Source organism: Ciconia boyciana, chromosome 13 (assembly GCF_034638445.1).
Source record: "Ciconia boyciana chromosome 13, ASM3463844v1, whole genome shotgun sequence".
Taxonomy (NCBI): domain Eukaryota; kingdom Metazoa; phylum Chordata; class Aves; order Ciconiiformes; family Ciconiidae; genus Ciconia; species Ciconia boyciana.
The window spans coordinates 1,834,890-1,856,412 of NC_132946.1; the positions used below are offsets into that span (position 1 = coordinate 1,834,890).

Below are 21,523 nucleotides of genomic sequence, written 5' to 3' on the forward strand. Positions count from 1 at the left end.
AGGCGGCAGCCGCCCAGCGCTGCTTGGTCTCTCCCGGGGCCTGCTCGGCTGCCACCGGGCACGGGGCCGCCAAACGGCTCCCGCCGGCCGCCTCCACCTCAGGGGAGACCAGCGAGAGGCAGCTAGAGCGGCTCTGCCGCCGAGGCGCTCCGGGCAGCGCTTCTCCATGGTCAGAGGCCTGCGAGAGCAAGGCTAGCGCGGCGCGGGGCGATGGGGCGCTCTAGGTTGTGTCTCTATGGTCGGGCGTTGGAGGACGGGGGATGACGTCAGGAGGAGTGGCGCACTAGCGGGCGGGGGGGGTAATTAGGGGCGTGAGGCGCCGCTCTAGGCGGAGACTCTATGGTCAGGCAGGCCGGCACCGCGCCGGGGATCCGCGAGGGCGGAGCTCTATGGTCGGAAGCCGGGCGGAGAGTCGCGCGTCGGGCCGGGCGGCGCTCTAGGCCGCCTCTCGATGGTGCGGGCGGTTGCTAGGCGGTGCGGGGCCTAGGCCGCGGCGGGTCGGCGCCGCCATGGCCGCCTCGGCCTCCGGCGCGGCGGCGGGCCCCGCCGACGGGTCGTGCGTGCTGTGCTGCGGGGAGCTGGAGGTGGTGGCGCTGGGCCGCTGCGACCACCCCATCTGCTACCGGTGCTCGGTGCGGATGCGGGCGCTGTGCGGCGTGCGGTACTGCGCGGTGTGCCGGGAGGAGCTGGGCCAGGTGAGGCCGGGACCGGCGGCCTCGCAGCCGGCGGGGCCGGGCCGCTCCCTCCGCCCGGCGCCGGGGCCTGCGTGGGGCTGGGCTCGGGCCGGCTGCCGTGGGGAGCGGGGCCGCGGGGGCAGGGAGGCCTCGGGCCGGGCGGGGGCAGGAGCCGGGCCGCGGAGCAACTGGTGAAATCTGCTGAGTGGGGCCCGGGCGCGGAAACGGTCCCCGGGCGGGAGCTCCCCGGGTGTCTGCCGTCTGCTTCGCTCCCGGCGGTGCCACTGCCGGTCCGAGGCGACGGGAGGGGTGTTGGAATGGAAGTGTGAAGAAAATGGAGTTTAAAGGGAATGTTTTTTCGTTCTTTAAATCAGCAGGGCTTGCTCTCCAGAGTTGGTATTGCGTGATCTCGGGTAACTCCGTCATCCCGCCGGATTCCGGGCTTGATTTTAAGCTTGGGGGAGAACATATTTTCTATTCTTTCAGGGCTCGCTCGTGCCTTGCGTTACAGCACACCACGCTGCGTTGCCTCCGGTTCCTGGTAGCGTGAGCTGTCTGTTGGGCGTATGCTTAAGAAGTAATTTCCCCTCAGTTATAATTTTTCTGATCGATTTCTGTTTCCTCGCGGCCTGCTGGTGCGATAGCGCAGGGCCCTGGTGCGGAGGTCAGGGGAAGTCGCTCTGATGCTGTGGCTCGGCTGTGCGGAGGGAGCCGAGGATTCGGTGCAGCGGAGAGCTGCCTGAAGAAGAGTTGCTCAAGGATGGTTGTAAAAACAAATCTTCCTACGTGAATGTGTTTTTGCAGAACTGATGCAGAGAAAAACAAACCCTTTAAGAGGAAAACAGTCAGTACTAGCACTGAGAGAAATACTCTGAGATAGTTTTGGAAATAAAAACCCCCAGTATTGATATATTTTATTTATTTATTGATATATTTTTATTTATTTGCCCCTTGGCAGAAGGAGAGCCCCCCAGCTAAACTGTTGGCGTTGGCTGCTTTCCATGTTGTTCAAGTGGTTGGAGGGCTTGAAGATCTTAGGCTGCGTGCTGAAGATCCTCAGACTTTGTGTAGGCCAGAAAGATCAGTGTGGTTTTTAGACAGAGCTTACTGGCACGTGAGTAGCCTCCGTGTACAGAAAGATACTCTCTGAAAGTAATTCTGTCTTTGATCATCCTCTGAGGAGCTGCTGCTCTGCTCCTCCCGTCTTGGGAAGAAGCAAGCTGTGATGTTGCTCTTCATCCTTAAACCTCCTTGTCCTAGGGTCACAGGCGGACTGTTAAATCTCGAGAGCTTTTCGATTTTGTAATACCACTATATTATGTGGCCTGAACTTTGATTCATTCAGCCATCTTTCTCCCTCCTTTATTAGCCGTTTAAAAAGATCCTTTTAATTATAATTGACTGAGAGGTCATTTTTAATGGCTGCGCTCTTTTTCTTCCCCGTTGTCTTTAAATGACACTGTAATACTGTTCTCTCTGTTCACCCATCTGCCCCAAGGAAAGAAAAAAGATATTGGGGGGCATAAATCACATCAAAACTGCCCTTGAGTGAAATCAACCTATACGTAGGACCTAAAACCGGGTTTCTTAATTTGCATAGCGTCTGTGGAATTAGAAGAGGTGAGTACAACGCTACAAAATCTCAGCTAGTGTTGTCCAGAGTAGTGCAGACTGAACTGGTAAGTGTCACAGCGGAATGTCCGAAGGAAATACAACTATAAAGATGAGTGGCAGCACAGGACATGACAGAGGAGAAAGCAGGATATACTTGTTATGGTAATGTGCGCTTTCAGTGATGCATGCTCGTTGCAGTGAAGTTAGGAAGGATTACTTGTTGACCTATAAACTAACCCTGACGTATACTTGGATCAGGCTCGGAGGATCTGTTGGTGTGCTTGTTATCTATGGGTGTGAGATTTGTTCTTGGAACTGCGGTAGGAAATTGTGTTGGACTCCTGTGATAAAAACCTGCTTTTCAGCAATCCGTTCCTCTCTTCTAAAACTCACTTTGGGCTGAAATGAAATGTCACTACAATTTCACTGAAATTAAATTTTTTAAATAATTGGAGTTAGACACAGTTGTCCTTTATCCAACAAACTTAAACTTGTATTCTCTTTATTTTAAGCTCGATGCTTCGGCAAGTTGGGTATATTTTTTGTTTCAGTTAACTTCAAAGTAGCCCCACTGTAAAGAAAGCTTTAAAAAACCTTACAAAACCAGACGCAAAAGGCTCATTCCATGGTATTTCACCCCAACAAGGGTAGAGGAGTGATGTAACAAGACTAAGCTACATGTGTATTGTATAATTGAATGCAATGCTTTTATTAAGGTGGTAGGTATTTCTAGATTTACAACAGTTACTGTAAGAACTGAAAGATGCTTACTGTGTTTGTGTCTCAGCCTTTCTAAGCTGGTGAACGTAATTCCAGCTTAGAATGTTGCTGCTACCCCAGCGCTTCCCAAACTGGGAACTGGTGTGCTGAAGCAGACCAGTGGTAGGTGGCTTCTGAAGAAGGGTGTAATATCGTAAACGACTGCAGTGGGAGACCCAAGCTGCTTGGAAGTCAGCAGGAGTAATTGTGAGCAAGCAGGTTCCCTTAGAAGGGGTATGCAGTACAAATCATTTGGGAATTGATGTAGTGTTTTGTTTCTTGCTTTCCTGGTAGTTAAGGAAAGAAGAAACCGTGGTTTCCCAGTCAGACTCTGAGTAATGTCACTTTTCACTTGCAGACTGTAGGTTTCTGTGTGATCTCCTACCAGGAGATAGGAGGGAGCTGAGTGCAGGGCTCTTGACAGGCATTCGCTGCAGAGGGGGTTGAATTGGTTGAAGATATTTACTTTTAGCACAGCTGTGGTAGCAAAACATACCATAAAAGAGTTTCCTAACCTAGTTCAAAATCCAAAGACCGGGCTAGTCCAATCCACCTTCGTCTAAGCTGGCTCTCTTGCTGGACGTTGATAAGGAGCAGTCACAGTGGCGTTGCTGACAGCTGTGGGGGCAGTAACGGGGGGTGGTGACGAGCAGCTGGGACCGACCCAAAGCTCTGCAAGTGGTGTCCGAGCTTCAGGCTATGGCGAGTTCCCTCCCAAACAACGTTTGTGCTGAGTTTGTCTGGAATCCCAAAGACTGCGCAGCCTGAGCGTGCTCTCGCTGATTCTTGTGTTGTGTTGCCTGCAGGTTGTCTTTGGACGGAAGCTTACATCTTTCTCAACAATAGCACTTAACCAGTTGCAGCATGAGAAGAAATATGACATTTATTTTACAGATGGAGATGTTTATGCACTGTACAGGTAAGTGCCGGAATCCTTTCTGTAACATATCCCTAAAGCACCATATTCTTATCTGCATTACGTGGCAGGAAATGCATGCTTTAGTACAACAGCGTGGTTTTGTTTCATGGGAGTAGAGTGGCTGCCGTGCTGTGTACCTTAGTCACCGTGCAGTGCAGGTGGCTTTGGTAGGGTGAGAGGCTGGAGCGGCGCGGCTGGGGTGAACGCCTAGTACCATGGTCGGCAAAGGGAGCAACTCCTCAAGGCTGGAGCGTTAGATTCACCGACGCATAATACAGAAGCATTGCTCTGTCAATAAAAGTTGCTTTTTGCTTTGTTAGCAACAGCAAACTTGCTGAAAGGCTTTTCATTCCTTGCATGGCTGCTGTGGAAATCGGTAAAGACTGAATTACTATTATAATTGTATTTATTGCGGTGCTGCATAAGGACTAATCAAAACCAATTGGACCAAACACTATATGAAAAGAAGAGCAATCTTGTCTACCTACAAAGATCTTAATTCTAAAATGGGAGAGAAAAAGGGTGAAGTAAAAAAACAATGCAGAGTTTTTTTGTGGCATCAGCATCATGCAAATTGCAGCATCAAAAAATGTGGCATCAGCATCATGCTCTAAAAATATTTTTCATAACGTGCTTAAACTGGGAGGTTTTAAGATAATTAAAAGCAGTTAAAAGGAAAGAAGAGTGGAAAAAAGATGAAACCATGCAGGCAATGGTACCTTTTTCTTGGAGAATCGTGCATTCTATCCAGCCTGATTTGGGCTAAGAGCGTAGCTTTGCTGATACAGTTACAGTTTTGTATGACTTCATATTTATGGAATTGGGCAATGGGTTTAGTGAGCAGAATCAGTTGGAAGCATGTTCTGATTAATTATACACCAGCTCTGGGAATTGCTTTTGACGATACGATTTCTGGAGAGTCGCTGAGGTTGCAGTTCCGTGGGCAGCAGTCAAGTGCGAGGGAGTGGGGTCTCCCACTGAGACCAGTGCTCTGTCTTCAGCTTTTGTTGGGAGTCATTGGGGGTTTTTTGTTTGGTTCCCCCCCCTCTTTTTCTGTTACAATATTTTTATCTCCCCCCACTGTATGCTTCACTTTCTGACAGTAGAAAACATAATTAAATCGGATGTGAATGTTGCACGTATCAGCTGAATCTTCAATAAGCAAGGGGTGTGTTGCATGGATGTGTTACAGTCCACTCACAATTTTACAGTGGCAGTGTATTACTTACACTGTGACTGTTCAGCTCTTCTCTTACGGTTGAGGCCTCTGTGTAATTTGGTTCTGCTCTGTTCCTGACAGATGACAAAGGACTCTTGGAATAAGCAGGATGCTAACCTCGTTACAAATTGCTGGGGGAGCTGTAAAAATGCAGCCTTCTGCCACTGACGGAACCTTTGTTTTTTGCTAAAGGTATCGGGTTGCTGAGAGGAAATCAGATAATTTTTAGGAAATCTTTCTTGTCCCTTAGGAAGCTGCTGCAGCATGAATGCTCTTTGTGTCCAGATGTGAAGCCGTTCAATACCTTTGCAGATCTGGAACAGCACATGAGGAAACAGCATGAACTCTTCTGTTGCAAGCTCTGTGTTAAACACTTAAAGGTGAGCTAGTTCTACGTTCTAAGGTGTGAGAAGGAGAGGTGCTTCCTTATATGACCTGCAAGAGTACTTGGGGAGGTGGGAAGAAGGGGGTGGCTGAACAGCACCGGTCTATTTTTTAAGTTTCCTCTGTCTGCCTGCAGTGAGGCCAGTTGCTTTGTGTTACGTCTTTCTTCTTCCATAAACTGATTAATGAAGAAGGCGTGAAGGTTCTTGGTGGATTATATTTTAAAACAAGCCCAGCAATATTAATAACCTTGTGATGTTAGCTCCTCTGCCACAACGTGTGTAAATACCAAACCCTAACTGTCTGATAGGAAGTTAATCCTGAGTTGTGGGCAGACTGTTACAACTGTAAGGGTAGAGATTTGATGGCTCTTAAGACTTATACTCGTAATGACTTTGCAAGCTAAAACTGTTAACTTAAGAAGATATTTGGTGCCAGTTCAGAAAGCAGAATGCATCATGGAGTGATGGATTTATTTCTCAGATCAGAGTCAATGTAAGCATTTACACTTGGATCATGTACAGGATGAGAATCCATCTTGCTGGTTTAATGAAATATAATGATATTTCATTATCTTGTTTATTTGTTCAGAGCAAATTTTCTGTACCTTGTTGACTTGATTGGAAGATGAAACTCACTGTTGCTTGCAATTGAGGTCCACTGTGTTTGATGTACACATGTAGAACGTGACCAGGGGCTGTTTTACAATGTATTTTGCAACCTGCTAAGGATAAAACAGTTACTGGAAAGCTGAGTTGTCTATGTCTGAAAAGGTCATGTGTATTGAGCCTTAAAACTACTAATCTTAGCATCACCATCATCATCCTTTTTTTTTTTTTTTTAATCCCACCCAAATTTCACTTAGAAGGGCTGGTGTTATGTCAGTCAGGTGATGCTTTTTCACAGTCTGAAAGTCAGAACTCCGCGTTTCCCTGGAGCTAGAGTGGGTTTTGTACTTCTGAATTATACATTGAACAAAATCAGCAGCTACTGTGAAATGAATTCTAGGACTGCTAACCTCTGTGTCTAATAGTTGTCAGCATTCCTTATTGTTGTAGGAGGGAATTTCATGCATGAACGCATATTTTTAGAACTTATTACATGTGATTTTGTATGTGTGTTTGTTTTCTCTGAAACCAATTAAGTATAAAATCAGAGAAATGCATTTATCCCGTGGGTGCCACGGTTGGTTTATGCCAACTGAACTGTAGTTTACTGCCGAAAGGGACAGGATCCAGAAGTGGTCAGGTTGACCTGAATGAACGCTAATAGGTTGGTTGTTTTTTGGGGTTTTTTTGGTGGTTTGGTTTTTGTTGGGTTTTTTTTTTTTTTTCAGGGTTAGCTTTCAGTGAACTGATTTGACTTGCTCTCTTGCAGTTGTGCAAGCACTAGAGCTCATTCAAGGGAAGTCAGGGGAGGGCAAGGCCGCTTCTTTCGCTGCTGTGTCTTCTGAGCTCTGGTAAAGAGGCTCTTCCACAGTCAACTTAAGTAGCCAGCGCTAAGGGAACTTGTTTGTCATCATCTCTCCCAGAGAATTCACAAACAACAGTAGAACTTGTTGGCTTTTAATTTCAGAATATTGCAGAGATTTTTATTTCGCAGAAAAAAGTTCCGTATTACTAGTACCCACTGAAAAGAAGTTCTTAAACTTGCCGAAGCTTCAGTCAGTCAACCCTAGCTAAGCCAAATGAACCTTTTCCCAGAACAAGTTAACACTCCTTGTCTAGGCGAGAAATAAAGGATATTCTGTTCTCAAGCATGTGTTGATCTTTTTAGCATCTTCAGAACCCTTCCTACGAAAATAGCTCGCGTGTTAGTAGGGACGGAAGATTGGCTTATAATACAAAATTTGTTCACTGAACTGTATCCTTTGTATGTAGCTATCTTGGGGTAGTTGCCATCTGAGGAAAGTAAAACAGCTCACTTCTGGTTTACGGGTCTTTTTCAGTTCGAGTACGCAAATACTGTGTGTTCAGAAATACGTATTTAGGATTTTTTTTTCCCCACCAGAGATTATAATTTCAAGTTAGTTGCATTATGTTAATACCAAAAAAAAAAAGCAAAAGGGAAAAAGGTGAATTAGGTCTGTTTCCAGTGTTCAAACTGAGTGAAATGCAAGTTAGATTTAATTTGGATCTATCACTTGAATTTTGTTTCCTATTCACTGAAAATTTTAGGTGTCGGTTGTCAAATTGCATCTTTGTGAAGCAAATCTTCTGCTCCTACAAATGAACAAGTTGTGCACAACCCAGCCTATTCCATTTTGTTCTCTATTCATAAGAAGTAATACATATATATATATATTTCTTCAGATTTTTACTTATGAAAGGAAATGGTATTCTCGTAAGGACCTCGCCCGTCATCGAATCCATGGAGATCCAGATGACACCTCTCATCGTGGGCATCCCCTGTGTAAATTTTGTGACGAGCGTTATTTGGATAATGACGAGTTACTGAAACACCTAAGACGAGATCATTATTTTTGTCATTTCTGTGACTCTGATGGTGCTCAGGAATACTACAGGTTTGTGCAAGCAGTTTATTCCTCTTTCTGTAGCTTAAATTTTGAGGAAAAATTGCTTGGGTCTGCTTTGAATTTTGGGGAAAGTAGTGCTTGAAGACAGAGGGCAAGAATATGAGCAGGTTAGCTGCAGTCTCTTTTGTTCCTTGAACCAATAGCCAAAGTAAGCACTTTCTGCCTAGTTCATGTTTTAAAGTTTTCTTCGTTAATGTTAAACATTAAAAGTTTAATTTTGCAGCATGACGGCAGATCTCCGCAGCTGTCTAGTGCGTTAACTCTAATGCTCCGAAGTTCATGTGCAAAGCAGATAGAAGTATATTTTTGTTTAAGTAGTACATGCCTTGTGTACAGCTGGATGTGATGAGCATCAGGCAGTAGGTTTAGTTTAACGTCTGGGATCATGCGTGAAGGTCTATGTCGACTGACACAAGTGGCTTCAGCTAGAAAGTTTGCCTGGGGATAAAGAAAGAACCAACTGCCTAGGCTTGTCTTCACCTCATCTTGTAAGAGTAACCATACACCATTAGCTACTGTTACACTTTCCCAACAAATATGCTGGGGAGGTGGCAGCTCGGCCTCTGTTCTCTTTCCAGTGATTATGAATACCTTCGTGAACACTTCCGCGAAAAGCACTTCCTTTGCGAAGAGGGACGGTGCAGCACAGAACAGTTTACCCATGCTTTCCGCACAGAAATAGATTATAAAGCGCACAAAACGGCCTGCCACAGCAAGAACAGGGCAGAGGCCAGGCAGAACCGGCAGATAGACCTTCAGTTTAACTATGCTCCCAGGCACCAGAGGAGGAATGAGGGTAAGTGTGGTTGGGGGATGAAGTGGACAGAAACAGTCATTCCTACTGCTGTGAGGGTTTTCAAGAGCATCTGGTGAATGTTTCCTAGCCAGGAAGAAATTCTTTACAAAGAGGGTGGGCAAGCCCTGGAACAGGACCCTGAGAGGTTGTAGAGTTTGTCCTCGAAGATAACCAGAACTTGACCGGACAGGGCCCTGGGCAGCCTAGTGTAGTTTCAGAGTTGGCCTTGCTTTGAGTGAGGGGATGGAGCAGATGACATCCAGAGGTCTCTTCCTACCTGAATTGTTTTACAATTTTTTCCCCCATATGTGGATTTAATGATGATAACACAAGTTTAGGAAAATTGATGACTTTCTTCTCCGATTTGTAACTATGTGAATGACTTACATTACAGTTAATACAAAGTAGTGATGAACATGGAGCATGAGGCCAGAGTAGCTTATCCACTTGGGAGTGCAGAGATCAACATACGTATGAACTTTTCTTCTGTGTGGAACTGTATGTAGAGAGATCTCTGCATAAAAATAAAAATTACTCAGAACTCACATCACAGGTTACAATACGTGGAATCCATATACTGCAAATCCTGCATTTTAATGTAGCAATCCCAAAGGTTATATAGACTACTTAATCATCAGAAAGAAATCAAGATAGATTTGCTTGTACTAGTATATTCTTGCTTTTTTCAGGCATAGTGTGATGCCCAGATTAGAGAAATAACTTTGAGAGTGATCAACCATCCCTCCTGTTTAGGTGTTATAGGTGGAGAGGACTATGAAGAAGTTGACAGGTATAACAGGCAGGGGAGGTCAGGCAGATTGGGCGGCCGAGGAAGTCAGCAAAACAGAAGAGGCAGCTGGAGATATAAGAGGTGAGTAGCACAACAGTTTGTGGATTTTTTTTTTTCTGCTGCTTAGTGTTGTTTTTTACTTGCCAAGTAACAATGTTTTGGTGGACTGGTAGGAAGGAAGTGGGTACAAAATTTGGAAGCCTCCATAGTGAATCCTTGAGAGTAGAACTAGCTTTCAGTCTAAGCCTGTGTGCTGACTACACGCTTGGTCAAAGTGAACTTGTTTTGTGTGAAGTTTCAGCTCCCTGGAGTTGACACAGGAAGCAAACAATGTAATCTTCAACTTGTGGGTTAAATACTCAGAATCCTAAATTAATTTCAACAACTGTTTTTATGCTAACTTTTCTAAATAGGATTTTCTGAAGTAAGTAACAAGTGTTTGCAGGTTTAATGGACTTTTTGGTCTGGGTAATCATGAAGTTCCTATTCTAAGGACCATGCTTTTCATTGAACTAACAGATCTCTGTGTGGCCAGACTGAGTGCTTTGGAAAAAGAAGAGGGTTAAGTATTGAAATGAAATTTTGCATTTATATGTCTCTCCATCCACACAAGACCTGAGCGCTTTATACATACTGCACATCTATTTTTCTTCTTTTTCTCGCTGGACGGTCAGCTGGTTCATTACTGGTGATTGCACTGGGGGAAAAAGTCCATCTCTAAACACTTATATGTTGGTGTCGCATGTGGATCGTGCATGTGTTGAGAGTCCATGACAAACCATGTTTCAAAGAATTACTGTGGCCTACAAGTATGACTTCATACGTTTGAAAACGAATGGGAGAGACAGGTGTCCCCATGCATCCTTGGTACTGTCTCTCCCAGTTCACCCCGGTTTCTTCTGGCCTGGATTGTTATTACCACATGTAGAACTTGCAAATCCAGGGGGTGAACGTTGCCTGTCTCACCAGCCGGCGTTTTGGAGTAGTGGGTTTGTTTTAGGCTTCTCAGCAGGTGGCAGCACAAGATCAGGGACAGTCATCGGAGCTGACAGTGGAGAGGTGAGCGCTGGAGTGAGACAAAGATGCTCGGTAATCCTTACTGTTTGACCAAGAAAATCTGTCCTGTCCTGTAGGGAAGAAGAAGACAGAGACGTTGCAGCAGCAGTCAGGGCATCCGTAGCAGCTAAACGGCAAGAAGAGAAAAGACGCGTAGAAGACAAAGAGGACAGCAGCAGCAGAGGTAAAAAGGAGGACTTGAGGGATTCGGAAGTGCTCAGCTCCAAACGTGTGCCAAAGTCTTCAAATGATGCTACAGGTTAGTGTTGAACATGTTCTGTAGCTGCAGGGGGACATGATGGGTCTGGAGATCAGCCTGGCAAAAGTGGGGGTTGCCATGTGTTGTTCTCAAAAGCTGGTGGATGCGGCTAGAGTTATGCAGAATCGTAATCCAGCAACACAGATTTGCAGTGAAATGTGTCTGAGTGGGCTGGGATTCCTGCCGCAGGTTGTACTTGAAATGGAGGTGGGTAGAAATACCAAAGGCAATTAACGTACGACAGTATCTGATGTTCCATCCAAATCAATATAATCTAAGAATGTGCCATTTCCTACTCTAGCATGCAAGAATCGATTTATTTTGATGCTTGAGCTGAGTTTCCCCTTTTTCGAGAACAAGTTATTCCCAGTAAAAGTTTATAACTGGTGAAAGCAAACCTTTAGCTGTTTTGACCCAGGTCCAGTTTGGGGCAAATAAATATGATGCAGTGGTGGTTTGATATTACTGTTGCTCCAAATCCATTTTCCACTGTCTTACTGCTCCTACAACAGGATTCCCACTTAAAGATTAGATGCTTTCATTAGGAACTGAGAGCTGCTGAGAGCTCTCTCTGGTTAATGGGCACAGCTCAGCTGGGGATGACAGGCAAGGTTACGTCCCCCAACTGCCTGCCCAGCTTCCGCTGCACGCATGTCAAAGCTGCTGTCAATCTGTCCCTGAATTGCTGCGGTCTGCAGCGCTGGATTTGGATTTTAAGGCAAATCTAAATTAGGAATGAGTTATGTTTCAGTGTAAAATATCTGCCCAGGAGCTAATTGCTGAGCAGCTTGGGCATCTGTGCAGCAGAGGTGTGACGGTCAGCTCAGAGGAGCAGCTTTCCAAGTGAAGCATCAGCATACCTCAGTTGGAGCACTGAGGCTCTGACGAGCATCCTGACCCTGTGCGGGCAGTTGAGTGCGAACCTCTGGTAGAAGCGTGGAGCAGACAGCTGGGGGCACTGGCATCTCGGTCTCTAGAGGGTTCCCTCACAAACTTATCAGCCAATGTTTTGCTCATGTTATGTGTCATGAATTTCCTGCGTGCTACAGCCAGTACACGATGACATAATGGTGGACGCAGTTAATTGAAGGAAATAGTGATGCATGGATTTAAATTGTCCTTTTGGAATGTCACAGTTAATGACATAATCAGCTGCTGAAAATAGGACTTGTTAATGCTGCTGTCATGTTCATTGATAGCTTCCACTCTGAAATGCATGGATTTTAGTTGAAAACATTTCTTTGCTCTTTTTGTCAATACTCCAAAAGAAGCAGCTGCTAACGGCGCTTTAAGCCAAGATGACTTTCCAGCAATTGGTTCGGCAGCGGGACCTCTACAAGGGTAAGTCTGAGCAAGGCTGCAGCAATGAGAAAGCAGATTTAGAAACTTACTTATGTTCTGCATTTCTGGAGAAAATAATTTTCCAGATCACTTAAACTACAAATGCTTTCCCCCTGCCCTGGCCCCCTTCTGCCTCGAGCTGTTTCTGTGCTAGTCACCTGCATGAACGGCATCAGTTGTGGCTTCAGTTCATGGCTTGATCCTTTGGTGGTGCAATTTCAGGGAAATTCTCAATATTCTCTATTCCTACCATTTTTAACTCGATAGCTTATCTTGAAGGAGGCATATACTGTGAGTTTTAAAATTCATCATCTCCTGAAATCAGTGATGATTAGAATAGTTTCTTTGCAGGATGTGGCAGCTCGAACGTGCCTGTACGTACAGCTCTGGTCGAGGTGTACTAAGACGGTACTGATAACACAGCAAGGCTAGCGTGACTTCTTTGAGGAGACCCATTCCAGACACGGTTTACAAGCCTGAGTGCAGTTGCGTCCTGTTGAGTTAGGTCAGTTGTGCCACCCGAAGCGATAGTTTGAGGAAGAGTGCAGACAGGTATGGAGCCCGTTCTGCCTGCTGGAGTTGTGCTGCCTCCGCAGCACCGGTGTAACGGGGTGTACTTTTCCTTTCTCACAGCTCTGTCCAGCTAGCAGCGGTTAAGCTTAAAGAAGAAGATTTCCCAAGCTTGTCATCCTCTGCAGCACCCACCGTATCTTCTGGGATGTCTTTGACATATACAGCGACTGCAAAGAAAACAGCTTTCCAAGAGGAGGATTTTCCAGCTCTGGTGTCCAAAATGAGGCCTAACAATAAAACAGTAACTAACATCACATCTGCGTGGAACAATGGTTCCAGTAAAAACGTGGTCAAAGCCATTAGCAACCCCTGCATAAACCAGTTGGCCAAAAAACCATCCTCCTTGAACAGCACTAAAGGAAGTAAGAAGAGCAATAAACTCTCTCAGTCAGACGATGAAGACAGCGGTAGTGGCTTGACAACCCAGGAGATCAGAAACACACCAACAATGTTTGACGTATCGTCCTTGCTGGCAGCTTCTACCTCACAAACTTTTACGAAAGTGAGCAAGAAAAAGAAGGTGGGGGTTGAGAAGCAGAGACCGTCGTCCCCACACCTATTACAGGAGACATCGTTTCCCAGGTCATCTACTGAAAAGCCGCCAGAAGCAGAGCAGACATCAAATGCGTCCTCTGCTCTTCACGCCCCTGACAGATCCGCAGCTGTCATGAATGGTCATTCGGAAAAATCATTAGCGATCTGCAGTACACCCAAAGAGCCCCCTGGCCTTAAAAAGCCCACAGTGACTAACAAATGCCCTTTACCTCAGGAAGACTTCCCAGCTCTTGGGAGCTCAGGATCAGCTAGAATGCCCCCGCCACCAGGTAGGCACTGCAGGGCACGGCCAGCTTTGCTTGGCTGTAGCTTAGAGAAATGTGGCACGTGGACGAGGTGTATAGACTGCTCCTTCTGGCTCTCATGGGAGGAGCGGTTCTGCCACCACATGCTAGGTTAGCCTTTGAAGTCTAAAAAGGCAGTCTGGGTGACGTGGATGGGCTTGAATGTCCTCTGGGAAACACGGCTGAAGCGGTGGCAATGTTGAGATACCTCTGCTCCATGCGGCTGCGGGTGTCTGCTCTCTGGGGGTGGCTCATGGATGAGCAGCCGGTCTTTACCTGTCACTGCTTTTCTGGTGAGTCACGGCTGGCACATATCCGTGCTTTTGTGCTTTAAGATCTAGTTTGGAAGCTCCGGGGTGCAAAGAGAATCTCTCTTTAGCTGTGACCTGTGCCTGCTGGTACTGGTCAGGTGGCTTGCTTGGTCACTTTTGTTCTGTGTTTGTAGAGATTTAATGCCCTTGCTTTTAGCGGTGCCATAATCTTGTAAAACTGGAGTAACAGAGCAGCAAATGTGACTTACAGCGGTTTTAATGAAAGTAGCATCGCATCAGGAGGTGCTTGCGTAGCTGTTTTGTTCTGTGCTGCTCTGCAGGTATTGCTAGGTGGAGTATGTTCAAACATGCGATGCTTAGTGCTGTTGTGACTTCCGGGGTGATTGCTGTTCGCTTTAATAACGTAAAAGTGTTTTTCATCGTGAGTTTGAGCTTTTTTTTTAAATAATTTTCTATTGAAAAAGTAAATTCATAATTAAAGCACTTTCTCTGTAGAGTAACATCAGCCACTATGAAGTGCTTCTTGCCCTAACTGTTAAGGCAACAGATTTCCACCTCTCTAATTTTTAGGGGTTTTTTTTCCAACATAGTGATGTCTGCACTGCTGACTCTTACTTCCTAGTGCTTCTGGAGAGTACGTCAGACCACCGGTGTTAATTTTAGACGGTGGTACGTGGGTGCCACAGATACGTGCTCTAACTTCCTGCCCATTCTCTGCTTTCATTTAGGCTTTAACGCTGTGGTGCTATTAAAGAGTCCTCCTCCGCCTCCGGGACTGTCGGTGCCTGTTAGTAAACCCCCTCCAGGTTTTGCTGTTATTCCATCCACCAATATCTGTGAACCTGTCACTACGTCTTTGAAAGAGTAAGTAAAAGTCCTTTGAGTTAGAGTTACTTTAACACGTTACTTCTCGGTTATGTCGTGTGGGCTTCAACCGACGCGTGAAATACTCCGAGGGGATTGTTCTAACCAGGCGCCGCCACAGAGGCCAGCCGCTTAATGATTCCCGTTGGGGAGTCCCGTGGCCGTTGTGGGCTGGATTCAGGAGAGTTGTGTAAAAGAAAGCACAAGCACCGTGTGGATGCAAGTCTGAGGAAATGAAAACCTGTGCAGTGTGGCAGCTCAGGCTTCTGTCTCTTCTAGATTTATTTGGAAATCTGCAGTTTCAAGATATCTCTTAACCTTTCCATTGATTCTGTTGAGTCCCAGAAGCAAGGTGCTGAAGCATGTTTTCCGTGGTGACCTCTGAATGCCTTCATTGCTCTGACCTTTCCAGTAGCTGGTCTATGGTCAGGGCCCTTCTGGGCTAGAGAGATGAGTTTATGGGAAAAAGGGAGGGGAAAATCTGTGTAAGTTTAATACAGACGTCTGTACTAATCTGTTCGGTTTTATTCGCGGTGCAGTCTTTGTTGCTCATGTCTTTTTAGTAAACCTGGCTTACAAAACGGCTAGTCAAGATTATGTTAAACTTGCATTTTAAATATTCTGTCTAGGTAAAGCTGGAATCTGAAGCGGTAATCCCACAGGATGCATTTCATCGTCCCGACAGGATAGCTATGTGCTGCTTATAGTAATGGCATGTGTGGTTGGGTGGAGAAAGGGAATGCATCCTGTAGAAGAGAATAGCCATATAATCTATATCCTGCAGCATCTTTGCGTAACACGAAGCAATGTCAAATTCACTTTTGGTCTTTTCAAACACAGGCCCAAATCCTGTCACGGATCGTACTTGATCCCTGAAAACTTTCAGCAAAGGAACATTCAGCTAATACAATCTATTAAAGAATTTCTTCAAAGCGATGAGTCCAAGTTCAATAAATTTAAAACTCATTCTGGGCAATTCAGACAGGTGAGTGGGCAAGAACCTTCGGATTCCCGACACCTTCCTCTCTGGGAGGTGGTGAATCCCAGTGAGATTTTTTTGTATCTTTTATTTTTTCCTAATTATTCCAGTTCTCTTTTCACCGCAGGGCCTGATTTCTGCAGCACAGTATTACAAAAGTTGCCGAGAACTGCTTGGAGACAACTTCAAGAAAATTTTTAACGAGTTGTTGGTGTTGTTGCCGGACACAGTTAAGCAACAAGAACTGCTTTCTGCTCACAACGATTTCAGAATCAAAGAAAAACAAAGCTCAAACAAACCCAAAAAGAACAAAAAGAATGTTTGGCAGACAGACTCCAACTCTGACCTCGACTGCTATATCTGCCCAACGTGTAAGCAAGTACTAACTCAGCAGGACGTTGTCACCCACAAAGCGTTGCATATTGAGGACGAGGAGTTTCCTTCCTTACAAGCAATCAGCAGAATCATCAGTTAGCTTTCCTGAAGACCAATAAACCAGTCTCTGTCTATGAATATGCACTTTTTGGAATGAGGTTTGGCAGTGTAGTGTGGCTGAGAGCGGGTGCCAGTTGAGTAGTCAGGCAACTGTTAGAGAGCCCTCTCAGTGCTGTTCATAAATACCGTGCAAAGGGATCACTGGACTGCGCCGTAGCCAATTAACATCCAAAGTCTGAGCTTCCGAAACGCCTGAGTAGAATTAGGCTGAACTCGCAGGGTGGGCAGGCAGGGGCCACCTTTCTCCTGTAACACGCAATAGCTGAGAGAATACTTTCTGATCTGAAGACTGACAGGGGACACAATAGGGGAATAAGCATCTGGTTTGGGTTTTTTCTTTCTTTTTTCGGGGGGTGGGGGAAGATTACGAATCACTGAAATGAACGGAAGCAAGAGCGGCTTCCCTTACGATATTCTGATCTTTTTTTTTTTTGTGCTGTTTCTGTGACCACGAAGATCACAGTAGTCGGGGGTACAAAGGTGCAGGAAAGGAAAGGATGCTACTCGCTGGGGAGCAAGACCGTTACAGCTGCGTGTCTGTAAACATCGGGCTGCTCAGAGGGCAAAGAATATTCCTGTCCGAAAACAGAATTAATTCTACTACTTGAAGAATTGGACTGGTCTGTGTGATGAGTTGAACGCAAGATCTGAAGTTGCCTCTGACCTTTTACGTAACATGTTCTTTAAAGACACTTATTTTGTAGCACTGCATGTAGACGAATACCGTTAAGGCTTTACTTTCTGTAAAGCACACTTCACAGTAATTTTATTTAATGACTGCCATGTTTCTAATTTCTTGGATGTATTAATTTCTAATTTCTTGGATGTAGCTCCAAATGACAGCATAGCGGGACATTAAATGCTGCTGATCACTGACCATGTTTATCTGCAGTGCCTTTAAGTGCATTTATCTGTTTACAGTGGTCTGCACTAACAAGGATAATTTGTTCAGACTGTACGGAGCGTTTCCATCCTGTACCTCCCTTGGCGATACCGGTCTGAGGTAGCTTTGCTTATGTTGGTTGCTTGGCATCTCTAAATTCCACCTCTCGGAGACGAGAGGGGAATCTTGTCATCGTTTGAAGTAACTCCTCCAGCAGAGCTGTGACGTGGTGGGGTGACAAGAGTCCTCCCTGCAGTGCACTTCCATGGCTGTAATTCCGTGTCTGATTCTCTCCCATCCTGGCAGACCAGGTTTAGTTATTTTTAACATGTAGGAATAAAGTTGAAATTAATTTATGTAATTTTTAGTGACAAAACTGCTTTTGTATAAGCATCATTTCTATGAAATTGAGCGCAGAGTATTACTGAAGAGCTAGTCCTGGCTACAGAAAGTTTTCCTTGCCTTACACTTTTTATTTTTGCTTGCTGTCAGGCTGCAAAGCGCTTTTGGTTTCTTTTCAGAATAATTAAGACTATTTTGAATACCTGAACGTGTTGTATTCAGCACAGGGGCCAGGCTGCACGCCCTGAAGTGGGGATGGGGAGGATTATTTGCCTGCATGGCTGATTATAAAACGCACGAATACGTGACAAGTAGTAACGCTTCCGTGTTCCTGCTTCGAGTCGGGTTCCTCTGGAGCAGAGCGGGGCGCAACGCCCGTGACACCGCCCCGACGCAGCCCACGGCGGCGGAGCTTCCCTTCGATGCCAGCTGCCCCCCACGCTTCCAGCCAGCGATTGATCTACGGTGTCCGCTCTCCTCCCTGTCTCTTCCTTTGGTTTGTAAAGTTCAGAGGAAATGAAATGCATATTCTCGGCAGGAGTGTCTTTTTTTTTTTTTTTTTTTCTTTCAGTTTATTTCTCCTGTGTTGGCACCCCCCAGGCAGGTGCTGCTGTAAGTTTCCTCGAGGCGATCGATCTCTTTGGCCCGACGATGCAGTTTCCTTGTTCCTTGTGCTCACCTGATTAAATAAAGTATTACCAAATTTTTTTCAGGCCGCTTCTATTCATTTTTAACTCTTTATTGAAAATTAGTTGCAGTTGGTACACAGACACTGAAAATACATAATCACGGGTTGTTCTCTCAAAAGATATTTTTATATATATAATATATACAAAAGTTGTAAACATTTTTAACTTATTTCCATACACCGTCCACTTTATACTACAATGCACGTAAGGTTAGTGACAACTGCAACTCTTTGAAGCGGTCTGCTTATACAGAGGTATCTGCAAAAAAACCCTTAAACTTGCAACCCACATTTGGTATCCCTTTGATATTAAAACTCTTAAAGACTCTGAGGTTTCAATGCATATTGCAACGAAATACAGGCAGCTGAACTTGGGCCTCAAGTTGATGCAGTGAAGGCTCTTTCTGAGCCTCACTGCTGGTGGGAGGGGGCCTTCTGCCACACACAGCTTCAGCCTGCCGCTAGAAAAGCCCTCGGCATCACCCAGAGTGGAACTCGACCCATCCGCTCTCCCCAGCACCCTTCGGGAAAACAAGGAAGCCTGCGAATCTGTACGGTAGCTTTTATCCAGAGAAATGCCCATCCCACAAAAGCGACGACGTGATTTGCTCGTGACGAGACAGCGACCGCAGTTGGTTTTGTTCAAGTGACCGCGGAGCTGCAGCGGGCAGAACTGGGGGCGAGCCAGCTGTACGCCATTCTGGGGGGCTCGGTTGCGGAGAGAGAAGGGTACGAATTGCCCCTGGAAGGAATCGCTGGTCGCCAGAAGTAGAAAAGAAATGCCGTAGCTGCGGCTTGCTGTTGTAGCGTGAACCGATGGGAAACTCATCCTACAAAGGGTGCGGGCAGAACAGCCGGTGAAATCCCGACTGCTTGTAGACGTGACTTAAAGGGAGGGGTCTGCTCAAACCGCACGAGATACAGAAGCGTGTCGGGGGGCGGGAGATCTTTTTAATAAGTATGAGTTAAGCAAAACTTCCACCTTGCTTAGGAAAAGCTTAAAATGTTGGGAAAAAAATGCCAATTCTTTCAAATCTTTTAATATGCTTAAAATAAACATGCAAAACCATGATGTGGTTAACTTCAGTGCTGAGAAGTATCTGTGTGGTCGCAACAGAACCTCCTGGAGCAAGGCGATTTGGCAGCATACATCTCCAGGGAAGGTACAGGATTGTTTGAATTCTATTCTTTACACCCAAATTCAGTGCTAACGCTATGCAGAAGCTTTCGGCACTCTGGTCTGAGAGCAGCACGGTCCTGCCCTCTGCGAGCTCGAGTTAGCTGCCGGGCTTCTGAGCTCTCCAAGAGAAGAGAGGATATGTTAAACAGCTTGCGAGGACAGCATGGGGGTAGCAGCTGGCATGGCACGAATTCACAGCACAGTCCTGGCATGCTTTTAGGACGTGGTCTGGAAGGTTACAAGGAAAGCTGCTACTGCTACTGTACCACAGCGAATGCGCAGGGAGGAAAAAAACTGGGAGAAAGAAGTACGAAGATTGATGTTACAAATACTTGAACCCCGATTAAGATACTACAGTTATTACACCGATGGATCTAATTCTCTAACCGTAAGCCCGGAGGGTTATATTTAGTTACAGTCCATACCTGTATACACTGGTCTGCCTGACGAGGCACGGACACGCCGATGTGCTACGACAGTTAATGCACGGCACTGCTGACACTGAAGGGCTAGCGGGGACGCTGCGGGGGCTTGCAAAAAAAGAGGATTTCATACAGCGGGTAGGCACGTGGCATCGCTGGCCAGGCTGGGGGCCGGCATCTCGCCCTGCCTTTAAGCACATTTTAATTCAGCAGGGCCTCGACGGCTGCCAGCCCCTGCTGCCGCGGGGTCGGGGAGCCACACGGGCGTTCGGCAACGGCCTCACCAATAAACCAGAAAATGGTTTTTGTCCAAGGTGGACAAACGCTCTTTCCAAGGCGTGTGTGTCTTGGGCGTTGCGGTACCATGTTAATTACGGCTTGTCCTGTCCCGGCTGACACAGCCTTGGCAGGGCGACTGCGTACATAAAGAACTCATCACTGTTGCCTGGAAAAAAAATAGACCAACTGTGGGCTGCCTGCCTCCACAGACCTGATCCTTCCCAGGGCCGCCCCAGTAGGGACGGTCTCCCCTCCACCGACGGGGACTACGGCAGATTTTCGGTGGCAGAGGGAGCAGGGTTAAGCTTCCTTGAGGTGCCTGTTGGTGTGGCTGGACACGTTATTCCCGGCTCCGGCTTAATCAAGGAGCAATCTGTTCTGCCTTCCCGCTGCCAGGAAGTCTCTCGGGCACCCAAGCCCCTTCCTCCTCCTCCTCCTCCTCTCCTGCCCAGCAAAACGCAGCCAGGTCCTCGCACGCTCACCGTGCCGACTGCAAGTTAAAGGTAATACTGACTTTTGGGGAGCTGTAAAAAGCCGCTGACCCTGAAGAAGAACAACGGTGCCTCGGCCGGGGGCTGAAGTCGTGCTGAAGTCGTCCCCGTTTCACCGTTGCTGCTCTTAAGGTCAGGGCCGGCATGAGAGTGTGCGTGTGCGTCCCCTCTGCGTCCCACCGCCGGCGGGCGGGAGGGTGGGGAGGAAAGAAAGGCAATGCAGGCCTCGGTGCGTACATTCAGATGTTGTAATATTCAGCACGGTTACACCAGGGGTCAGGACACGTCCCGCAGTCAGACAGAGCTTTAGTTCTTTACGGTTACAAGGAAACTCTGGAACAGTTATATAGTTAGAAAAAATACAATGTACTGAACAAACATTATCTCACATACAATCAATTTAAACATTTAAATTGATTATAATTTTGCTAAAATATTGACACAAATACTGTTTGTGCTGCTAAAATTTCAGTGTTCCCTCTAAGGAAAATATTGCTACAGTTCTACCGTACCCTGTATTAAAATCCTTTGCCTTTTTTTTTTTTCTCCCAGCAAGACTGACTCTAGAAAAATTGCAAGGGTCACATCATTAATTTAGGCTTTCACCGTACTGGGGTTTGGGTGTCCCTGGTCTACTTAATGCAAGGATGCCTCACTGTTCACCAAGCCCCGATGGCACGGGCCACCGGCAGGTGCCCCTCGGTCAACTTTTCCTCACTCCTTGCATTAGCCAAGCAAGTGACACCCCCAATAAAGCAGTGCAGCATCCTCCTGCTCACGCTCCAGCCTCCGCCGCTGCTGCGGGCAGCAGGGCCAGGCAGCGGGGCTGAGCCCTACCCACCCCGACAGTGCTGGCACCTCAAAGTGGG

At 46.4% G+C, this 21,523-nt stretch overlaps 1 protein-coding gene across 3 annotated transcripts; it reads left to right on the forward strand.

Moving 5' to 3' along the window:
- The first annotated feature begins 372 nt into the window (after window positions 1-372).
- On the forward strand, window positions 373-17,613 carry ZNF598 (zinc finger protein 598, E3 ubiquitin ligase). 3 transcript variants are annotated; one of them, XM_072878593.1, is made up of 13 exons: window positions 373-695; window positions 3,854-3,966; window positions 5,436-5,565; window positions 7,882-8,093; window positions 8,684-8,901; window positions 9,655-9,772; window positions 10,211-10,252; window positions 10,825-11,006; window positions 12,278-12,347; window positions 12,981-13,744; window positions 14,760-14,895; window positions 15,736-15,880; window positions 16,002-17,613. In XM_072878593.1, the coding sequence occupies exons 1-13, from the start codon at window positions 510-512 to the stop codon at window positions 16,347-16,349; spliced, it is 2,664 nt and encodes an 887-aa protein (XP_072734694.1). In that variant the 5' UTR covers window positions 373-509; the 3' UTR covers window positions 16,350-17,613. The 3 variants fall into 3 exon arrangements, with proteins under 3 accessions (XP_072734694.1, XP_072734693.1, XP_072734695.1); XM_072878592.1 differs by having other exon boundaries at window positions 375-695; window positions 12,275-12,347; XM_072878594.1 differs by lacking the exon at window positions 10,211-10,252 and having other exon boundaries at window positions 378-695; window positions 12,275-12,347.
- Window positions 17,614-21,523: the final 3,910 nt, after the last annotated feature.